This window comes from Festucalex cinctus, chromosome 4 (assembly GCF_051991245.1).
Source record: "Festucalex cinctus isolate MCC-2025b chromosome 4, RoL_Fcin_1.0, whole genome shotgun sequence".
NCBI lineage: Eukaryota > Metazoa > Chordata > Actinopteri > Syngnathiformes > Syngnathidae > Festucalex > Festucalex cinctus.
In genome coordinates, this window is record NC_135414.1 from 29,194,632 (window position 1) to 29,218,315 (window position 23,684).

Below are 23,684 nucleotides of genomic sequence, written 5' to 3' on the forward strand. Positions count from 1 at the left end.
ATGCGGGTGAAAAATATGGTTATTTTAACACTCAAATTTGAGTCTAATATTGCATCGTGCACCTTTAAGGATTAAAAACAGAGTTTCAAATGAATATTAGGGTGTCAAGCTGAATTTCAGATCTTACCACAAGCAGTTGTGTTTGAGCCTTATAAAAACTGCCTAGCAACAGATGACATGTAAATCGTGAGACATGACGAGGGTGGGAAAACCCCCCCGAACGATATCAGTTATATGCACTGTGCTTATTTTATATTTTCTAAGCAGTGAAAGACACATTTGAGCTTCTTTTTTTTATTTTATTTAAAAAAGCTCTTTAAACTTAGTTCCCTCATTTACTGTAACCGCACGCAATTGAACCCCATCCACTCAAGAAGGCTCCGGACCGTATTGATTACGGCCCCGCATTAAACATTGAAGTCATCACCGCGCCTGGTTAAATGATTGTATAATGAATAATAGATGAGATTGAAAGGCCGGGAAGGGTAATAAATGGTTCTGGGTGATATTCATTCAAGGGCTGCGTTTGACTTTTTCAAACTGCTCCCTGGCATCATAAATCAGACGAGAGGCCATGTTTAAAAGTTTATGACAGACATTTTGGGTCGCAGATTGTTTCGATGCGTGTGACAAGAGATGGAGGTGGACAGAATGCACGAGCGGGTAAGTGCACAAAATGGCCACAAACTTGCAACAAAGTGTTGTTTCTAATTTTTGTTGTAGAAGATGCTACAAGAGGTTATAGAAATAGAACATTTCAGACTATTTCCTGGTTCTGATCTACAGACAAATGCACCCAAGAAGTCGTTGTCTCGAGAGTCTAGAGACAACAACTTCTTGGAACACGTAGAACACAGTTGTTCTACTGCAGTTTCAAGCATGTATACATGATACAAACACTGAGCACTGACGAGACTGCCGCTAACGCAACCGCGCCATTCAGGAAGTCCAAATATGGGCGTAGTTTGAGGCAGTCCAAATATGGGCGTAGTTTGTGAGCCTCTTCAATGAGGCTCTTCACGCATTTCAGAAATGTTCACGTTTGAATAAATTACGTTTTCCATTATTTTTGAGTGGACGATGTGGGCCCATATTTATAAAAAATTGTTTTTATTATGCCTAAAATAACCTGTGATTAAAAACAAGTAACAAACTAGGGCTGAATCTAATCGTCTGACACATGACGTACAAGTGGATTGAAATTTTTTGTAACATACATACACCATGTAATTTATGATCTCAGGTTTTGGACAGGTGTAATACGGGTTTGGTGTCATGTGCATGTCTGATGTTGTCAAGAGCTTACTGTATATAAATGGACTCAGTTGGGTTTACATTTCACAGCTAATTTGATCCTGATGGCCTTTGTGTTCATTTCATTGTTCATGGTTCTGACAACATGATGCAGACAAGTCTTTGATTAGCCCTCACAGAAAATGTATATATGCGTCAATTTCATAATAATGAAATGTGCATGGAGCGCTTCTTGCAGTCTTATTGGTGCAACCATACGCCGTGTGGCATTTCACTGTGGAGACAGTAAATTAATATGAAAACGCTGCGGGAAAACGAATATTTTCAAGTTTGCTCGGCTTAGTGGGTGGCAACGTAAGATGGCTGCCGGTGGCTTCACTTCTCGCTATGGTGATATAAGTGGCAATGTCCGTGGATGTCGCTCACCGTAATCCATGGATTTGCTCAAGAAGTTTAAGGTGAATGCACAGTCACGGAACATTGCTCTCGACGTGCGTTTTACGACATCTTAAAGCACACGGAGGAGATCTTGCATCAAGCAAGTGCAAGCGTTGTCTTTGCGCGCGTGTGCGTGCGTGTTGAGCGCGTGCGTGAAGGACACCTCCTCCGATCACTCGACGTGTGTAAATGTGCCGAGGCCCGTCGTAATTTACAACGCCGCCTCTGTCGCGTCTGATACATTCCGCCGCGTCTCAGTGTTTATCATGTCAAGACGACTTCACTCTTGTCCCTCTTTAGCCTCGCCAGTTCTTCCGCCTCCCCGTCCTCCCCTCGGGGGGGCTGAAGAAGCGGAGGAGGGCGGGGGATGGATGAGCGAGACAGCTCGGTAATTAGTTCTTGAGCGTGCCCGGGCTAAATATTCCCGCCTCGTGGCTTCCATCCGAATCCGAGAGCTCTGATCGCAATCCAGGCACCAAAGTCTTAACAAGCAGCAGCAGGGGAAGGTTAATAAATAAATGAAAGTGTCTTAATAAAACAACAAGTGCTTCACTTTAGGCCGGGTTTCAAGCAGGGGTTATTGTTTCGCGATTCAAATTAGGGTTCGAGTCAGGATTGGGGATTTTAAAGTTTCAGGAGATGGTGATGGTTTCATGACAGCATGAGGATTTCAAAAAAAGGATTTAGGTTTGTAAAGGGTTTTAAAATAGGGTTTAAGCAATTGATTGGGTTTCAAGCAAGGGTTAATGTTTTAAATAGGGTTTCAAGTAATAGGATTTCAAAGTAGTGGTTCAAGAAGTGTTTCAAGCCAGGATTAGGGTTTCAAAATGGGGTTTCAAACCTAGGTTAGGGTTTCAAAATAGGGTTTCAATACCAGGCTTAACGTTTCAAGCTAGCATGAGGATTTCAAACAAGGATTTAGGTTTCAAAGTAGGGTTTCAAGCGATAGTTGGAGTTTCCAAATAAGAGAGTTTCAAAGTAGGATTTCAGGCAAGGGTTAGAGTTTCAAAGTAGTGTTTCAAGCAAAAGTTAGGGTTTCAAAATAGGGCTTCAAACCAGGCTTAGGTTAGGGCTTCAAGACATCATTAGAATTACAAACAAAGATTTAGGCTTCATGGACGCGAGTCCTCGAGTCAAGGGTTCGAGTGCAGGCTCGGACCTTCCTGGGTGGAGTTTGCATGTTCTCCCCGTGCCCGCGTGGGTCTTCTCCGGGTACTCCGGTCTCCTCCCACATTCCAAAGACATGCATGGCAGGTTGATTGGGCGCTCCGAATTGTCCCTCGGTGTGCTTGTGAGTGTGGATGGTTGTGCCCTGCGATTGGCTGGCAACCAGTCCAGGGGCTACCCCGCCTACTGCCCAAAGCCAGCTGAGATAGGCTCCAGCACCCCCCGCGACCCTTGTGAGGAATAAACGGTCAAGAAAATGGATGGATGGATGGAAGTAGAAATCAGGTCACGATTAGTCAATCTGTGTTAGGGTTTATGAATTCATTCTGTTAAGAGAGGCGGGCAGGTTTCATAAATAAATAAACAAGTAAATAAAAGCGAGTCAATAAAAGAAGAAGAGCTGGAAGAAGACTTTGAAAATCGGCCATTTGTCAGCCGTCAATTGTCTCCTGCTCTGGCTCTCATTTAGCCAGATGATTGCCTCGCGCGGCCCTGGGGAGCCATCGCCAGCACACTCTATTACTTCCTGCAGCACTTTACTCTCCCGCCAATATCAAACGCTCAATAACAACAGGACGGAGCCGCGTGTAAACTCCTCAAGTCTATTAGCTCGACGCCGATTCATCCCAACAGCCAGCGTCGATACCAGGGAACCCCAGAGGAACATTATCCATATTGAAACAACTCGGGAGGCTCGTGCCAGTCTGCTGCATCGGAGGCGGCGTAATGAAAATTGTCGGCGGCGCATAAAAAGGAGAGCTAATAAAGACAGAGAAGTACCGAGCAAACAAACTAACTTCCGGGGGGGGGGGGGGGGGGGTATACCAAGTTAACACATTTATTGTTAATTTATATTTCTTTGTTTTTTTGTTTTTTTTTCTTTATTCTTATTCACATAAGTTTACAATGAAGACATAACATTACAGTTGCTATTTCTAGTTGTGGCTGAGAGTTGGCTGGTGCAAAATAGTTTCTACTTCCTCGGGGAGTGTAACAAAAAAAATAACCGAGAAGCACTGGATAGGGGTTGAAAAATTGTTGTTAAAGCAGAATAGTCAGGATACTCACAGTCAAGTTATTGCCCTTTTGTCTCTTTGCTTTCCTAGACAGGAGGTGCCTGAGTTGAGTGAGTTGGAGGCTAAAGCACGTCGGTGCCGTTTCTGGTCCGCAGGCTCTCAAAGCTGCCCGAACATCCTGTTGCCTTGAGAGCCGCAACTCGCCACCATTCATTATTAACGGCTGGCATTCGTCGGCTTGTCTCGACATCACCTGAGAAGAGGCCGCACGCGCTGTAAACAAAAGATGGAGAAAAAAAAAAAAAAAAGCCTGTGAGCCTGCCGCTTTTCTTATCGCCGCCTGTCAACGCCGGCAGCCGCGGGGTACTTTGGAGATGCCCTCAAGTAGTAGATAGCAGGAGGAAGACGAGCAGGAGGAAGAGGACCATGGTGGCCGTCTCCCGTGTTAAAAAGCAATAGAAGGACCACAACAAAGGCAAAAGCGCCTGACAGGCAGGACGACAAATAGCCAGCCGACCCCCAAAGCATTCGAGTGCATTGAAGGAGACAAACAAAGAAGAAGAAGAAAAAAAAAAGATGAGCTGGTGTCTTTATAATTCATGTCAAGAAAAAGAATGATGCGGCTGGAGGATGATTTTGTCATTTGTCATTTTGTCATTTACTGTCAACTGAAAATGACATCACAGAGCCAAAGGGCTCAGGTAATGACCAATCACGGATTACCTGGGTTTGATCATGTGACGTGTGCAAGGTGAGCCCTCTGATGACATGGCAAAATGGCCGCCACCTGACATGGATAAAAACAGGTGGATTTTCCTCAGGAATTTACTTGGGGGGGGGGGATAAGGTTTCAAACAAGGGTTTCAAGTTTTGAGTTAAGGTTTCAAACAAGGGTTAGGATGTCAAAGTAGCATAACGTTGTAGTCGGGTTTCAAATTAGAGTTGTGCAGTTTCAAACCTGGCTTTGGGTTTATGATTTTGAAGTAGTTATCAAGCCAGTGTTAAGTTTTAAGTTAGGGTTTCAAGCCACAGTTATAGTTTAAAAAGAGGTTTAAATGTAGGCTTTCAAGAAAAGGTTGGGTTTCAAACAGGGCTTTCGAGATCGGGTTATGGTTATAAGTAAGATTCCGAGACAGAACTAGGGTTTGAAAGTATGGTTTCAAATCAGGGTTGGGATTCAAACAAGGGATTCAAGACACGGTGAAGGTTTAAATGAAGGGTTATGGTTTGTAAGTAGGGTTCCAAAAAAAAAGAAGGAAAGATAGGGTCATGGTTCCATAATATTGTTTCAAAATAAGATTTGAGAAAAAATGGTTAGTTAGGGTTTCAAACGCAAGTTAGTGTTTCTAATTTCAGGTCATGATTTTGGTCTAAAAGCCATCTTAGCTCTTCAGGGCTGTGATTTAAAATTAACGTTTCAAGCTAGGATTGGGTTATGAAAGAACGGTTCGGGTTCCATAAAAGGATTATGGTTTCAAGGTAGGCCGCTAAAGCCATGGTTAGGGTTTCAATGCTACATGTGAAATAGGTTTGCAAGCACATTTCTGGACATCACCACATTTGTACTTGCTGTCCAAATTAGCACAGGAGCCTCCTCCTTGCTGAGGGTTATTTCGGAGGGAAGGAAAAAAAAAAATCAATAACGAATCACTTCAATCGGAGACGTCTCTCTCTCTCTCTCTGAGGGTTTGAGTGAGAGGCCGTCAAGAGCTCAAACCTGGGAAACTTAAAACCCAAAAGCTTTTAATTTTGAGAAATGCACTCAGGTAAAGCGAGCCCGTTTACAGCAGACATCGAAAAAGATGGAATCGATGAACACAATTACAGGGCTGATGGTGAGCGATAGGAAGCGCTGGATTACTTGTATGCTAAATTGCAACACTTTTTTTTTTTTTAAACAATATCTAAATGTCAGCGAGGCTTGCTGTCACAGTTAGATGAATGTAGACCATTTTAATTCACTAAATAATTACAAGTAAAAATATTGTATTCATTCATATTCCGTTTTTTTTTTTTTTTTTTAGTACCGGTATATTGTATGTCCATCCATTTATTTTTACCACTTCAAACCTTACAGGCAAACTGGAGCCTATTCCACCTGGTTTCGGGCAAGTAGCGAGTTACCATTTGCACCGTTTGATAGCCAATCACAGCACACGGTTGGGCAGGTGCAACATGCAAACTACACAAAGTAAGGCCGGACACCGGTTTCGAACCTTCAGTCTGAATCTCGGATGTGCTTAGTACACGTCCAGTGTGCTGCTATTTATTTACATTTTTATAATATATAATGTATATTATAACTGTATTATTGCTTAGCATATCTTCACTTACGCTGATGTTTTGGCGTTAGCATGCTAAATGAATAAAGGTGAGAAACGTAAAATTGCCCCTTGCCTTGATTTCTCTGTATGCAACTCTTTGGAATGGATACACCTGATTTAAACTATCAATATAGGCAATAATTATGGGATGGTATCACTATCAGGCTGATCTCGTGGCTTATTTAAAAAAAAAAAAAAAAAAAAAATCTCACATCGAGTAAGTCCTCCTCAGCAGTAGTTGGCGCTATACCTGCGGCAGATTGACACATCGGTAAATCGTCATCTGCGTCAAAAACAAAGGTCTTTGTTCATATTTTTTTGTGAATCGTGAGGGTTGGCTGTTTTCCATCATGCTCGTCGCATTAACTTAAATGCGACCAAAGTCCAATAACCTTGAACGCTCAAATTCACAAAAAAAAAAAAAAAAAAAAAAAAAAAAAAAAACTTGCAACCAATCAAACGAGCAGTCAAGTCGACTTATTGTGAAAGCCTCAGGAGAAACGTCCAGTCAAGGTCACCGGCCCTCGCCGGTACAAACCGAATAGATTCGAATTGCGTTACAGGCGACCAATCGGGCCGCAAATCGCCATCGCGCGACGCCTCGACAACGATTCCCCAAGTATGCTAGCCATCGGCGGAGCAACCTTGAGGAAATGTCAGCCGCACGCGCCGCATGTGGGGTGTGTTTAAACGGCCAGCCGTCGGCGGTACGCGAGGTGCCCGCTCGAGTGTGGATCAGCGCGTTGGGGGGGTGGAGCGGACGGTGGGCCGCCGCGGCGTCTTTGTCAAAGTCACTGCTCACCTCCTGCGCCACCTTCTGCCCTTTTTAATACGATTGAGCTACGAAGCGAGCTGAATGACTGCCAGACGGGAAGACGCCAGCCGAATAGAGAGGAGGTTTCTGGCAGCTGAGGTGCGTTCGCAACCGAGGCATCACCGCGCAGGGAAAAATCAGCGGCGACTTTAATTTGTCGGGGTGACGGAGGTGAGCTGCGGCGATTGAAAATTGCTGGAATCAAACCAAGAGGAACGGAAGTTTGCAGAATGTGAAAACAAGAATGAAAATTGACCTAAGATGACTCCTTTAAATGCTTTTCAGGAAATTGGTCCTTGCAACTTTTATTGTGAGTCTTCGAATGAGAGACAGGACTGTTTAATTTAAAGTTGCACGCTGAAAATGGCTTGGAAAAAAATCTGAGAATTTTTAAATAAAATGGCTGCTTCGAAGTTAAACCTAAATTGCAGGCATGCTACGTCTTTTCAGGCATGGCTCCCAAAGACTTAATTGTTGCTCTGTTTAGGATAGACATGTCAAACAAACCTCATATCGAGAAGTGAAACAGGCTTTGAAGGCTGCATACTAAAAATTTCTAGGGGGAAGTTTGTTATAAAATGGCCACTTCAAATGTAAATGGTAGACTTGCTGTGTCTTTTCCGGCGTCACTTCTTAAGACTTTTTGTCTAGACATATTTCTCAAAGTTCTGGTTGTTGAAAACTGGCTCCAGGAGCTGAATTTTCCAACAAATTATATGGGGATGCATTAAATAAATATTCCAAAATAAATGCAAAGCCCTTTTCACACTGCACTTAACACCAGTGTGCCCATATTAGGAAGTATTGGCGTAGCAGCCTACCAGGAAGTAAAAGCGGCAATTTTGCCACTGGTTAGACCGCATCACAACAAGCTAAAAAAACCAAAACCAAAAGCACTGACTCATTTTGAGGAGGAGGACACAATTAAGGAGCAAAGGAAAAGTCACGGCTCGGCGGGAACTTGGATTGTTTAATTATACCGCTAGTTGGAAATAAATCCGTCAAAATAACATTCTGCCATTGCCTCTCCAATTGGAGGCATTTGTCTGAATGTTTTTATGTTCAGGAGTTGGATCTCAAAGGGCAGACACAAATAAAATTTAAACTATTGATTCACGTCGAAAGGTGAGAAACAACGAGAGCTGCACACAGGAACAGAGGAAACAGAAGCAATAATCCGACAAAGACACACACTTCTCAGGAGGCATATATAGACAAGGAATTATCTGATTGGCTGTTGACCAGGTAAAGGGATTAAAGATTCTTGACATCACATAGCCCTTAACATCACATAACATCACATAGCCACCCCAGACATGACCGTTTTCCAACCAACGCTCCATTCCGCGGTCCCTGCCCTTACCAGTCGCCACATACACAATGAATGGTTTTGATAGCATGTTACGCCCTGCTAAATGCAGTGTGAAAAGGGCTGAAGCTGGTCACTTCAAGCCAAAATGGCAGACGCAGGAACCTGATTCATTTTAGGGAGAAAAAAAAATGAAACTTTTGTAGGCCTACTGATGATAGACAAAGTGAAACTTGCTCTGTGAAATTACATTTTTTCGGGGGAGGGGGAAAAGGGGGGCGGGGGTAAATGAAATAGCCATCTAATTATCCTTCAAACCAAAATGGCAGATTTTTTGTTTGTTGTCAGTCCTGGGTCCATGAGACTTCGCGGGTCGACTTACGATCGACAAGCGGGTCAAATTTTAGGTTGCCAAATAAAACTCAACTCAAAATGGCTGCTCAATTCAAAATGGCAGATTTTTTGTTTGTTGTCAGTCCTGGGTCCATGAGACTTTGCGGGTCGACTTACGATCGACAAGCGGGTCAAATTTTAGGTTGCCAAATAAAACTCAACTCAAAATGGCTGCTCAATTCAAAATGGCAGACTTTCTGTGTCTTTCCAGGCATTGACTTGTATTTTGGACTACTTTATGAAAAACATTCCAACCAAATTTAATATACAGGAGCGGAGTGGAAATTGCTTGCTTCACAGGCTGAATTGCCCCCCCCCCCCCCCCCCCCCCAAATTCCCAGGGGGCACTACTGGGCCAATTTTGGGTGGTTTATACCCGTGACCGCAACACTCTCGCCACCGTGCTCTCGGCCTTAGAAATGATGATGATTTAAGCTAAATCCATACAAAGTCGAGTCACACAATTGCTTCTCTTGGTATTTGTTCTTGTCACATGATAAATAGACCTAAAAGAATTGTCAGCCAGTGCTGCAAAGTCACCATTAGTACAAGTAAAAAAAAAGAAAAAAAGAAAAAAAAGTGCTTGTTCCTCTGAGGTCAGGAACACTGTGTGAGTCAAAGACATTAATTCAAGCAAATGTCCTATGGGATCACAACACGGGCATTGTGTAGTTGTTTGTTGTCGACCGACACAATGTCCCTGTTAATCATCACAAGACTTGGAAACTAGGACATTGAGTCATCCATTAAATAACATGAGCCAACACAGCAGTTCGCTATCAAAAACTATGCCGCGTTTCATGGACAAAAAGAAAGAAAAAAAAAAAAAGGTTCACTCCTGACGTTTGGCAATGATGTATTGCTCGCAATTTTCTCTCCTGTCCTTTTCAACTTATAGTTCCAAATGCCAACAATAAGTCATAAAAGCTCCAAGTGCAGCTTGAGAAATTCTGAATAAAGTTCCACGTTTGGTTTGGCTGGCCAAATGTCACAAGTGTAGGCCAACGCTTGTCACGGGACACCCCCCCCCCCAGAACCAATAATCACGATTCCACCAAGCAGTTCACTTCAATTCACCTTGGAAGGAGTGTATAGAATCACCACTTCAACTGTTCTGCTCTAAATTACATACTAAGTACATACTTAAAACTAAAATGGTGGTCTTTTTCTTTTCAAGCATGATTTCTTTAGACTAGAGGTCAACTCATGATAGCAGTACCTTCTAATTTTAAATGTCATTCTGCCAGGTATAAAGAGCTTCATGGGCTCCTTTTTCAAAACAAATTCTACAGGATTTTTTTTTACCTTATTTTTTTTTTTTATCTTTTTTTTTTTTTACTTTTTTCATGAGCTCCTTTTTCAAAACAAATTCTACAGGATTTTTTTTACTTTTTTTTTTATCTTATTTTTATTTTTACTTTTTTCATGGGCTCCTTTTTCAAAACAAATTCTACAGGATTTATTTTGACTTTTTTTTTTTTTTTATTTATTTTATCTTTTTTTTTTTTTTTTACTTTTTTCATGGGCTCCTTTTTCAAAACAAATTCTACAGGATTTATTTTGATTTTTTTGTTTTTTTCTTTTTTTTGTTTTTTTTACTTTTTTCATGGGCTCCTTTTTCAAAACAAATTCTACAGGATTTATTTTGATTATTATTTTTTTTTTTACTTTTTCATGGGCTCCTTTTTCAAAACAAATTCGACAGGATTCTGTTTTTTTATTTTACTTATGTTTTTTTTTACTTTTTTGGGTTATTTCAATGTCTGTAGACTTGGGTCAATTACTGGTGCTCAGAGTTCAAAGCAAACATGGTGAAGCTGCATTTTGATGTTATGCTGCTCGCAAATAGAAGAAGCTGCCCCAAGAGTAAATGTTTTTGACCAGGTTAAAAACTTACAGATTTACCTATTTATTATTTTATTTTTCTCTTTCAAACAGTAATTTTAGAAACATTTTATTATTTTTATTTCTTTACTTTTAAATGTAAGGTCTTCTGTTGCTGTTTTCAAATGTTGGTCAGTGCACGTTCTTTGAGTAATTTTGCTGTTGTGTCTGTATTTGTTCTTTTTTTTTTCCTTTCGGACAGCATTGTGACAAACAAACATTTCAACATACAATTTTAACATATGATAACCGAAAAGAAAAAGGGCTGGCAGGAAGAAGCATAAAGCTTATATAAAGCTTTTAGGTACCTTGTGGGAAGCACATTAAGTTACCTTGTGTATTAAGTGCTGAATAAATAAAGCTGTCTAGCTTCCAGAAAACTACTTATGATAGACCTTTAAAAAAGTAGCTAATAGGGAGTGGGTTTCTGATACTTTTCTACGTGGGTGTACTTACGCATCCACCAAATTTGAAGAAGCTTCGTGAAACTAACGCTGAGTTGAGTCGAATTTATAAAACAAACAAACATTCAGAGAGGTATCCTTTAATAAAGGGGGCAATATGACCCTAAATGGCAGATTCTAAACCAAAATTATGAATATTGAAAAGTTAATTAATCATTAATGAATATAATATATAGAGTATTTGGTTCAACTTTGAGTGTTTTCTCACACAAACTGAATAAAGACATTTTAGGGATGGGACGTTATGTTACATGCATCATTTTGATGACGCTCCAATGAGACATGACTTTCTCATACAGTTTAAAAAAAAAAAAAAAAAAGCACAAAGTCCAGTTTCCCGCTTTGAAATCCCCTCTAAACTCCATGAAATTGCAGCTCTTCTGCTCTCAATGTTTTCCCAGCTTGAGGGCGTGTGGATGTGAATGACATGAACTACGCTGGCAGGCTGTCAGAAATAGATTTGGCACCATGAGCGGCTCAGAAGAAGAAGAAGAAGAAGAAGGAAAAGAAAAAAAAAAAGAATGCCAAGCGAGGGCGCTTCAAGACTCGGGCTGCAGTTACGCAAGCGGAATATGGCAACTTAGCCTCCATGTACAGTATTTTCATGCTAACTGGAGAGACTGCACAATGAATTTGCAGTTCAAGCTGTCTTGGCACCTGTTGGCTGGTAAACAGAATTCATTACCGCTCGGTGGTGGCTGGTGCAGATACTTTCTTTAACATCAAAACCAAGAAAAGGCTTTTTTTATTTTTTTATTTTTAAAACTCTGCAATGCCTTATAAAAATGTGTTTATGTGTGGCTTGTTCAAGCTGCATATGGTTGCTGTTCAATTGACATCATGTGTCAATGTGTGCATATATATATATATATATATATATATATATATATATATATATATATATATATATATATATATATATATATATATATATATATATATGACAAAACTATTAACGCTGATGTTAATTTCTTTGTTGAGTTTTTTTTGCTGTTACTGCGTGTAAAGTTATGCGTGTAAAGTTATGCCTTCCTTATTATCCAAAAGCATAACTAATCATTTCAGTTTTGTTGAATGTAAACAGAAAAGTATAAATTTTAATTGTTGATTTTTGATCTCCTTGAAGTCCAAGCAGGAACTACATTTTGAGATTTTAACACTTTACATGCAAAGTAAAAAAAAATAAAAAAAATAAAAATAATTATAATAATAATAATAATAATAATAATAATAAGCAGTGATTATAACCCCCAAAATTATAATATTTTACATTAAAAAACAAAAAAAAAAAAAAACTTTTTTTTGTGTTAAGTTTGATGTGGTTGGTATGTCTCCAAACATGGCGTTTTTTTTTGCGTGATTGTTTTTTATTTTTGTATGTATTTTTTTGTAGTTTTTTTTTCTTTATATCAAAAATAAAATATATTTTTTTAAATGTAACTCCACAGTTTTTTCTTTGTATCTTAAATAGAAAAACATTACTTTAAATCCTATTTTCAATTTTTTTTTTTTTTTTTTGAGGGGTAGGACTTTCCATTTTTGTTGTTCTTTTGAATTTTATATAATTTCAACCAAGAAGTCATTGAGCTGTTTTTCTTCTTTTTTTTTTCTAAAACGCTGCGTACCAATTAATCAAAATGACATGGTGATACCTATTTTGTTTAAAAAAAAAAAAAATCTCTCTTGACTGATGTTTATAATAATCCGTATGACTATTTTACATGTCGAAGCATTTTAAAGTACACCGTGATTAGAAAATTAAAGCGATTTAGGCCAACGAAACGCACTATCGAGCCGCGTGCGCTTTCAGGTGGTTCGTCCCCAAGCGCAGGCGCGCCTCCCAGCAGCCTTTGCGGCTTTGGCGCCGCGCCGCCAGGTGATTGATGACAGGTCAGCCGGCGACGGCCTCGCCAACTTTGCAATCCTTCCACTGGGAAATTGCTCATTTCTCCGCAAGTCCATTTCAATTTGTGGCCGCCGCGGCGCCTTGCTAAGTTTATGCCTGCACCTGCACGCGTGCAGAATTGTGATGCATGATGGGAAGGGGGAGGCCGACGTGATTGTTTGCATGAGCCCCTCGGACGCCTTGTCGAGGCGAGTATTGTTTGCGGGAAAGTATCAAAATGAACAAGCGTGACACTCTTATTTAGATAAGCACGCGGCCGCCCTCTTTGCTCACAGCTTCGACATGACTAAAACGAGCACCGTGACACAGTGGAGGGGCTCTATGTTTTTTTTTTTTTTTAAGTTTTTTTTTAGTTTTAAGCTCCCCTCGTCTTACTTGAAAATAGCCAAATGGGATCCTATTCGCTGCGGTGTGACTTCAAAGAGGTTATTTGTCATCGTACGGATTTGTGCCATCATTCCGGGACTTTTCCAGTTCTTGGGCTGCTGCGGCTTTGGCGCAAATCCCGCCTGGACTGTACCACCGCAGCCTCGCTCGTACTCATGTAGGGGAGTTTGAATTTATGTCTTCAAAACACAGAAAAACATACTTTTTTTTTGTGCTTTCTTGTTTCTACATCTTGATATATAATCGACTTTTTAGGAAAGTAGAATTGAGGTGGATCCCTTTGTGCATTGCAAGGAGCTGTCTTGTCTTGTTTTCAGTGGTTTGTATCTCTTCCAGTGGCCAGAATAGTTTTTTTTTTTTTAATAAAATACTCAACAAAAATATAAACGCAACACTTTTGTTTTTGCTCCCATTTTTCATGCAATGAACTCAAAGATCTGAAACTTCTTCCAAATACGCAATATCACAATTTTTCTCAAATATTGTTCAGAAACCAGTCCAAATATGTAAAGTGAGCACTTCTCCTTTGCCAAGATAATCCAACCTGCTACCTCACAGGTGTGCAATATCAAGATGCTGATTAGACACCATGATTAGTGTGTAACTAATGCTGCATTCGAGGATGGTCGGAAGTCGGATTTTTCAAACCAGGAAGTGTTTACGGGAACGCCCCCTTGGACTCGGAAATTCCGCTTGCGAAGTCAGGGAGGTCGTAGGAGGAAATTATACGACGAAATACTTAACTGTATGGAATGCTCATGAAATAATATAAAAATAATAAATGAAGCAAAATTGCGAGAAGGTAAGTTTGCTGAAGGTCAACATGAGTTTTGAGGACCAAAATAATAAACAATTTATCACTATCCGCCATTTTGGTTGTTTACTTTCGCCTCGACCGCTTTCAGGTCGGAATTGGGAAAAACCAACTCGGATATATCCGATTTTCGACCATCCTCGAATGCAGCGACTCTGACAGGTGCAGTTTTGTCTTATGGGGGACATGGGGGCCCAGAAAACCAAAACAAAACTTCAGGTGGGATGGATTATCTCGGCAAAGGAGAAGTGCCCACTGTCACAGATTTAGACTGGTTTGTGAACAATATTTGAGAGAAATAGTGATATCGTGTATTAGGGATGTCGCGAGGGGCAATATCGTGATATCGTGATATTAAAACTGCCACAATATCGTCGTCGTCATTGTTCACAATATTTAAAAGGAACACATTTGTTACAAAAAGTGAGGTTGATTTCCATTTGTGCAGTTCTAGCACCCTCTAGTGGCTAGTTTATTAGTGCAATTTAATTTTCATTAGGGATGTTTTGGCCTTCTATGTTTAAAATATATGCTAATTGTCAGATGAAGGGGAACCGAATTTGCTTGTGAAGCGATCAATGTGTGCTTGCATGAGCAAGTAAGTGCCTCAATATTGTTATTAGAGATTGTAGGTGGTTTATATGTATTGCTGTTATGTACGAAAGCGCTTGCTTTTGCTTATGCTTTTTTCTTTTTTTTAGTATGAGCTCTTTTTTTTTTTTTACAATATTGTGATCTTTTTTTAACGCCCCCACAATATCGTGAGAATTATCGTATTGTGAACTTCATATCGTGATAATATCGTATCGTGATGTTTGGATATCGTTACATCCCTATTATGTATGTGGTAAAAAAATTTAGATCTTTGAGTTCATCTCATAAAAAATGACTTACTTACTTACTTGCTAATATATGAGCTGCCTCTTCATGGTTGCAATGCCGGTGATACTCAAAGTTGTCCAGTACATCTGTCAGGTGTGATGCCTTCAGGTACTTTCGTCCCTTTAGTTGTGTAGTCATCTTCCCTCGTCGAGATACAACTCATCCCCTCTTACCTGGTCTGAATGACATCATTGCTGTGTATCCAGTACCAAAATACAAAATTTCCTCAAGAATTTTGCTGCTGCTTCACTAAACACAACTATGACGAATCCGGTGTGATCACAAGTTGTGTGAGGGAGTTTTACGCCACTACCCATTAAAATCACGGCTTTCCGTGCATGAGCATGCGTGTGTGCGTGTGTCGGGGCAGTCGTGTGTGTGTGCTGGTGGGCATACGGGTGGCTGCCGATTGTTGGCAAGGCCCATTGTGCGGAGACCTCGCCGCCATCTGCGCCAGCTCGCTTGCGGCCTCGCCGGCTCATCGGGCCTGATGAAGAGCAGATGTTTTCCCCGACTGCGGCAGGACCGTCTTCGTCTTCGTCTTCGTCTTCTTGCGTCTCGCTAGTCTCACACACACACACACTTAAAGCAAAAACACGCATGGCAACACACAATTAACATCACAAGTAAACAGTATTAATTCATGTCCCCGCCATCCTCCATATTATTTTCCATCTGACGCACAAACACAGCTGAACGCGATGACATTGAGTGGAGCGCGACCCTCCGCCAAGGCCCATTAGCCCTCATTTGGATCACCACTTTCATAAGCTAAATACCTCCTGCAAGTAACTCTGACTTTTAATTTCCTGGTAGCACAAGTGCAGGTGGTGGGACGCTGAGTGCAGACCTCCACCAAGGCCAAACGTTCCTAATTTTGGATCTGCCGCTTGTGCACATGCCCAGACTTTCGTATTACGCAATAGACCAAAGGCTGATACACTGCAGAAACCGAAATCTTAACTAAGATACAATTTCCTAAATTTAACCTAAATTGCTCATTTTGCCTTGACAAGTTTTTTTTTTTTTTTTTTTTTACTTAAAATGAAATTGTCAGACATGATCATTGTGCTTATCTTTAGATACGTTTTACTTCATTATCTTATTTGATCACGTTGTCTTCGCCTTGAGTGTTAACAGCCAGTTTTAAAGGGATCCTTCACTTATTTAGCCCATTATAGCAATAAAAAGTTAAGATTTTGTCTATAATTACCGTATTTTCACGACTATAAGGCGCACCTAAAAGCCTTTCAATTTTTTCAAAAGCTGACCATGCGCCTTATAATCCAGTGCGCCGTATACACGGATCAATATTGTTGTCAAGACGCTTTCGATGACCCTGCACGATCGGTGACGCGCATGCGCAGAAGATCCCGCCATCTTGGAACGCTAGCTAATACTAATACTTTACCCCAGAGAAAATAATAAAACAGCTGTTTATTCATTTTGGGAGTGAATGGAGTTGTCAGAAAGCTGGTTTGTAATCTATTAATAAAGTTTGACTGACCTATCCGACTGTTTTGTTGACGTTCCAAAAATGTGACCTGTTACTTCCCTGCTTGACACTCAAGCAAAGTTATCCACAAGTAAAACAATGCATATGAATTTTAATAAAACAATTCTATTTATTACAGCTTGGGAAAAGTCAATATAAACTTTTTTGTTTTTTTTTGTTTTTTGTTTTTTGGTATAAAAATACTATTTTCAAGACCGCTGTGGTTGATATGGAAATAGTATTATTTACTTATTTTTCTAAATCTTACAGGTTAATTTAAGTAAATTTTTCTTGTTTTGTTGGCACATAATTTTGCTTATTTGAAGGAATAATTTTCTTATTTTACTGTATTTTTCTTAATTCTTTTTTTTTTTTTACGATATTTTTCTTAAATTTTCTACTGTCCTTTTTACTGTCCTTTTGAAATCCGAGTAGCCATAGACTCAAAAAGCCACCCTGATTTTATTTATTTTTTATAGTACAAGTGTTAAAATTACTTAAAATAGAGATTTAGCTTAAGTGAGTCACGACGACAGTTAGCCGACGTCATTTAGTGCCATTTAACCCTTTATAAATAAATTGAGGAATTAATTTCTGCACGAATGAGCTAGCCATAATCCCGTGACATATTTCCAAATGTTTGATGCACTTGCCTGAACATCAGTTATTAACCAAGTGTGCATTAATGCAGGTTTTGATTAGCAGTCATCTCGTTTATATGCACGGTGAGAGCGCAACCGTCACAAGGTTGAGGAAGAAATATGAGACAAATTAACAAATGCTGCAAACAACTCTGGAATATTGACAGTTTCACACTGTGTGACGTTTATTAATCCCCATAAAGGATCCATAGCTATGTGTGGCCATAAATGTTGTGATAATACGGTGGAAGGGACTCAGACTAGCATAAACAGAGTTAACATGTCTACCATAAAAGGGTGCAAGAGAAAGTCTGAAGACCTCATGGGTGAACAGGAACAGGAATTCAGCCATTCTGGGTTGAAAGGCTCGTCTCTTTAGAAACTCAGACTTGAGGTCAAAATGCAATGACCTTTGGGCAATACTACCTAATTTGGGCGTGCTACATTGTAATAGTTTGTTCATTTTGAGGCTTTGCTCTGAAAACGAGGGCGGAAGGGCCTCATTGCTGCTTTAATGATTATTTGTGCGTTGACGGCGTTGACGCTGATGATAATGGCGCCATAGAAGAGCATCTGGACTGTCGTTGGTGATGAGTCGCTGACATTTATAGAATCGAGTGTGACTAAAGGCAACATCTGTGTCACATTGGCCTAAGATCGTATTATGCAAAGTCCAACTATGTGATTAACCGTCTGAAATTATGACTTTAGAACAACTTTGGAGGCATATTTTACGACAGAATGTTGGCCCGGACAGGATGTGTGCCAAAGGGAATTTATTCTGAAAATGTTCTGCGTGCATCAATGTCAGTACTTATTCATTAGTCCTGTACTGTATGTATATATTCTTTGCTAATTTTATGTGACACATTTCTGCACAATCTGTGGTTTCTATCTATACAGCTTGTTATGGCTACACATGGATACGCAACACGTGGCTAACTGACCATGTCCCACCTCATGTAGAACTTCAAATTAGCATGTTAGCATTTAGCAACGTCAAAAAGCTAACTGCTAATGTTGCCAAAACCTACTGGTTTTAAAGACAAACTATGTTATGTTTACCTTCTTCAAATGACCAATGAGTGAGTAAATGTAAAGTGACTACAAGACAAACAGAAAAAATACCAACCGAAGTGATTGATGAAAAGTGGAAGATATCCAGGAATAGTGCTGCCTTCATGTGGTATTGAAATTATGGTAAATTGCACATTTCATGTCGTATTTTCCACTGGGACAACTGGGAATTTATTTAGATTTTTCGAGCCGAAAGAACTATTCAAATTTCAAAATGGCGGAGAGTGCAGAAGGATTTGTGACTGGCAAGAAATATTAACATTTAAAAGCGAGTTATCGTCCGCTAGTAGGTTGTTTTAGAATTGACACAATTGCGCAGCATACACAATTCAATGTCCTGTACTTTACAACTCATTATTTGCCGTAATTGTTCCGTTTTACGAGCAAAGAGTACGTCGGGTTCTATGTGGAACGTCCATCTTTCCCATGTGAAAGCAAGGGACTTACAGGAATTCCAGCGATATGTCAACTGTGTCAGCCTGGACGAGACGTATTGGCGGCTCCCGTTGCAATACGTCGCTTTGCATCACATATTTTTTTTAATCCACAAAAAGGCAACGGCAGAGGCAGACCCAGCTTGCTACATAAATGTGACGTCCGCGGTCAGACTCGGCAGGCGTCCGAGCGCGTTCTGGCTAACGCGGAAGTCGATTCGTATGTCAAAGGAACCGAGTCGGACCGTCCCCATCCCCCATCCCGGTTGTCATTGGCTAACTTTAGCTGTCAATCTCAAACGTGAAAGGAAGTTACTTCACGTGACACCCAGCGACTCATTTTATTGGCTATGAGCAACTTCCTCGCAACCTACGGGAGCCGCCGTGGTCCAAAAATGGCAAAGTTGCCGTATGCTGCATTTTCTGAAAGAACAGAGAAATATTTCACGGCACTTTAGATGTCCCGTACGGGACATAAAAATTTAGCCCAAAATACGGTAAGTCCCGGATAATACGGGACAGTTGGCAACCCTAGTGGGACGTAAATAGAAGTACAAGTTGACAAGCATTGGGTGAATAGATGTTGACTGAAGTGACGATGAGGCAAAACTACCACATCACAGCATTCAAAACTTTAAATTAGCATGTTAGCATGTATTTAACCCAAACGCTAAGCGCCAGGTGAAACATATTGATAGAATCTGAGAGACGCTGCGAGTCATCAATCTCAAGCGAGAATTTGTACTGAATTATCTGTCCGATTGCCCTTTTGAACTGCTGTCAATGGCGTTCTCCTCGTCCGCGTGTGAGGAGAATGCACTTGCGTCCCCGCTTCAGACGCCACAAAAGGGCAGCGGCGCATTTAAAAGCCATACCTCTGCTGCTCGCTGCGTGACCTTTAGCTATGTGGGAGAGGGTGGATGATTCCCCGTGGACAACCCGGTCGGCTCCGGTCGAGGCAGCGGGTGGGAAAAAAAAAAAAAAAAGATTGTGAACAGGCGATTGGAAGGCGACACAGTGAGAAAACAATGTTTTTTTGTTGTTGTTGCCTATTTACACTCACGGCAGGGGCGTGGACAATTGCGCTTAACCCTACCGTGCGAGACAGAGTCCAGGATATTTCCTGTTTCTGAGAGACACTTACTGTAGCATCTGCTGTCATGTTTTGTCTTTTAACTCATTTGCTCCCAATAACGTGTAAATACGTTTTTTTTTTATGTTTTAAGTGTCCCAAAGAAGTGTTTATACGCTTTTTTTGTTTTGTTTTGTTTTGTTTTTTTATGCTAGAGCATACAGAAGGCTTTGGTGCAGCCTCTCAACTGCAAAGAACGGTTGCAGAAATGGTAGTTATTACACAAATGGCCATCAGGTGGCAGCAGAGCAAAGGAGAACAACCAGGGCCATCGAGAAAAAAAGCTAAATTACTTACAATTTTAAATAGATTTGTGAAAATTGATTAAACTTAGCTCTCTTCGAATGCTAATTGCTGCAAAACGGAACCAGATAGAAACATACTTTTTTTTCCTGATGAAAGAAGAGACTTTCATCTTTCTTTTGATAGGTTCCATGCTTTTATAACAATTGAACATAATATTTTGTGGGCCTTGCAAAATCAGTCAAAATTCAGTAAAACAGCCGGGAGCGAACGGGATTGCGCAATGTGAAAATGGCTGCGAGTGAATGAGTTAAAAGTCTGATGAATGAGGAATTTAGAGCAGAATTGTGGCAAAAAAAAGTTTGGATACACCAAAATACGCTTCACAAAAGCCAGAAAAAGATGCATAGAATAAGTCAATTGTATCGTTGTGAGATGTGGACCTCACTCGTGCTTCTTCACGCGCTTGTGATAATGCTTTGACTTGAAGAGCCTGAAAAGGAGCACAGAGCGGGAGAAGTGAACAAAACAGCTTAATTCAAAGTTTTTTTTTTCCCAGCAGGTTTGAAATCATAGCTGATTGACTCCGGTCAGTGAAACTGAAAAAACATCTTCCTTCTGTTCTGCTTTAGTGTAGTTCACTTCTCTTATTCTGTGCCTCTTTTTCAGGTGGTAGCCAGTTCTACTTGTCAGGCTTTTGTGTAGCACACTACTGTTACACTTCCACTTGCTCTGCGCTTTTTTTTTTTTTTTTGGTCAAGGTTTGAAAGTAAAGCATGACAGGAGTGTACTACACAAAACGTGCCCCTTTTTCAGAATTTTAAGAAGCAGCATAGAATGAGAGAAACCAATAACGTTACAGCTAGCAGAGAAATGGCATGATGACGTACGTGCCTCTTGTCCAGGTTATAGCACATTCCTGTCACAGGATTGACTCATCTTAGTCTGTGCCTCTTTTTCATAATGTCTTGAAGTCAGAGCGTAATGGCAGCGTGCCACACCAAAGGCTGAAAAAGAGAGCTCAGACTTGAGAGAAGTGAACAACGTTACGGCAGAGTAGCGCTCTCACAGAGAGCCGGAGATGATTGGAAGCTGAGGAGAACGACAAATCCTGAGTGCGGCTTTATGGATTGGAATGAAAATGCGCCGTGCTTGGGATTCCCGGGCCGAGACAGCCGATTTATCATTTGGCGGCGGGACGCTGGGTTATCGTTTAAGAGGAAGATCTGATTTGGAGATTGCCGCAGCCTGCTTTTGTCGCGTCGTGCAATTTCGAGTGGGGAAACAGCGTGATTTGAAAAAGAGAGCAAAGCGGATGCAAATTAGCGCTGCAGGAGAGACACGGAGTTGTTGTTGCCCTTTTCGCCATTTTTGGTTTCAACGCTCCTTTTAATCAGACACTTGCACAAGACGACCATTGCGATGCTGAAATGCTGATTTTTGTTTTGTATTTTTTTTGTCATCGCTCTGTGCTGCTTTTTCCAGGCTGTTTTGCAGCACGCGGCCATAACACTTTTTCAGGATTTTGTGAATGCTGTCCCCATGCATCATGCTTTGTTATACTCTCACCCCGTGCCGCTTTTTCAGGCTTTTATGTAGCACACTGCCGTTTCATATTTCTGTGCGCGTGAGAGTATCGATCAGCTCAGGTTTCACGTTCAGCAAGGCTACAAAACGCAACAGACGGCCGACACGCGCGCGTGACCCTTCCCCGCAATCCGCACACCTCACAATTCCCACCGCTGAGCTCAAGACCGCCGCTTTGACCGGCCTTTCAAATCCCACCGCAGCACACAAGCGAAGAGATAAGAGTCGATCCACCTGCAGTGCATCTCATCACCGAGGCGTCATTTTTACCAGGGCGGGCTGTGACATTGCGAGCGGATAATAATGCTTTGGTGAAGCAGCATGTGGTTCATTACTCACGTTGCTGCATGGGAATATGAAAACAAAAAACAAAAACTGTAAGTACCAAAAAGTAGCAGACACGAGAAGAGGAATTCACAAACTATTGGGGCGAGCAATGCAGAATACTAATCCGATGCCGTCCTTCAGCTGCAGCTGCACCTCAATACTCAATAATGATGATCATGATGCCCAACATGTTATTCACGAGGCTCCGCCCACTAGCCATCGCCTGGGTAAACCAGAACATAGAAAAGCACATGCCAAGCGAATCGTTTGAGTGAACGTGAGCGAACGAGTCACTTCTTGAAGTGATTCGTTCTCTTCTCAGTTCATTTGAGAGCAGCCACGCTCATGCCGTCAGTCTTTGCGAACGACCAATCAGAAGCGTCAGCGTCAGACGTGGGCGGGATTTTACGACACATGCAGCCTCACTATTGGTGTTCAGGAAACGAGTCACTGAGGAAGCTTCCCGTTCGCGAAGAGGTGAACGGATCAGTGAGTGAACGAGTCAGTGGGTGAACGCGTTGCCGTTTCCGGTTCGCGAACGAGTCATTGAGTGAACGTGCTACCTCCATGGATTTATGATCCTCTCCGTGTACTGTGGGTGTCGTCTACTGTAATTATTATTATCATCATTATTATTATCATAATTCTTCTTATTAAAATTATTACAGTTGAATATAAAAAGTAACTTCATAAAACATTTTTTTTAAAAAGCACTATTTTTTATTTATTTTTTTGTCACGACGTCCGGGTGGGGGTGGGGCAGTGAACGATTCGGTGAACGAATCTTTTGAACGGTTCTTTTAAATGAACTGATTCTAGTGATTCAGTTTACCGAAAAGAACTGGAATTCCCATCACTAGCAGAGATGGAAAATTATAGGTGTCATTTAAAATTGAAGTCATAATAATGAAATGATTTACATTTAAATTTGGATGACATTATTTTATAAATGAAATGCAATGTATAAAAAAAATAAATAATCTAATTTATTTTGTAAGCATATTGGAATAACAAGTGGAGAGTGGGGCAATATTAAATCCTGCCTAAGGTGCCGCCGCATTGTGAAAATGATTCAGCTCATTGTTGTCAGTTTTTCAGCTGGAATTAAAGTCACTATAGTCGCTTTTTTATTTTAAAAAAAATAAAAAATCACCGGCGTGATCTGAAAAGTCTGTAAATGGAGCAACCAAATCGCAAATCTGGCAGCACTGACAGTGCTTTTGTAAACTAACTCCTCTCTCTTCTCAGCCATTTTGTTTGCGGAAGCAGTGCACCTCGGCGAGGGACAATGGATAAATACTGAATTTAATTCAATTGAATATGGTTTTGTTACTTTCTACGAAAAAAAAGGTCATGAATATTTAAGTTGGAAAAAAAAAATCCCATGGCATTTGGCACACGTGGTAGTTATGTTTAATTGGTGTGACAATAATGAGGGCGTCCTTGGGAAAAAAAAAAAGCAAGTTTGAGCACTCGTGCTGTAAACAAAAGTATTTTATGATCACGGGGCGTCTCTGGTGCAACCGGTCGGAGGCCCTCGTGCACCGCATTCCCTGATGTAATCTCTCCCCGTCCCGGCGAACAGAATAAATCAGAAATACAACTCTGTAAAGCAAAGCACTCCTGCCTTCATAGCGAGTGTGGAGAAAGCCGACACGGCTCTCCAATTAACTCTACAGCTGCTTCTGGAATAACA

General features: G+C 40.8%; 1 protein-coding gene across 10 annotated transcripts in view; it reads right to left on the reverse strand.

Moving 5' to 3' along the window:
- The window catches only part of LOC144018051 (uncharacterized), a 267,738-nt gene that overhangs the window by 33,395 nt on the left and 210,659 nt on the right, over positions 1-23,684 (reverse strand). For 8 of the 10 annotated variants that reach the window (XM_077520152.1, XM_077520147.1, XM_077520146.1 and 5 more), the window contains 3 exons: positions 15,449-15,634; positions 15,073-15,230; positions 3,928-4,148 (listed from right to left, as the gene is read on the reverse strand). In XM_077520152.1, coding sequence (XP_077376278.1) covers positions 15,212-15,230; positions 15,449-15,634 — 205 coding nt within the window. In that variant the 3' untranslated portion in view covers positions 3,928-4,148; positions 15,073-15,211. The remainder of the gene's footprint in view (positions 1-3,927; positions 4,149-15,072; positions 15,231-15,448; positions 15,635-23,684) is intronic. The other 2 variants (XM_077520153.1, XM_077520148.1) reach the window with 1 other exon arrangement.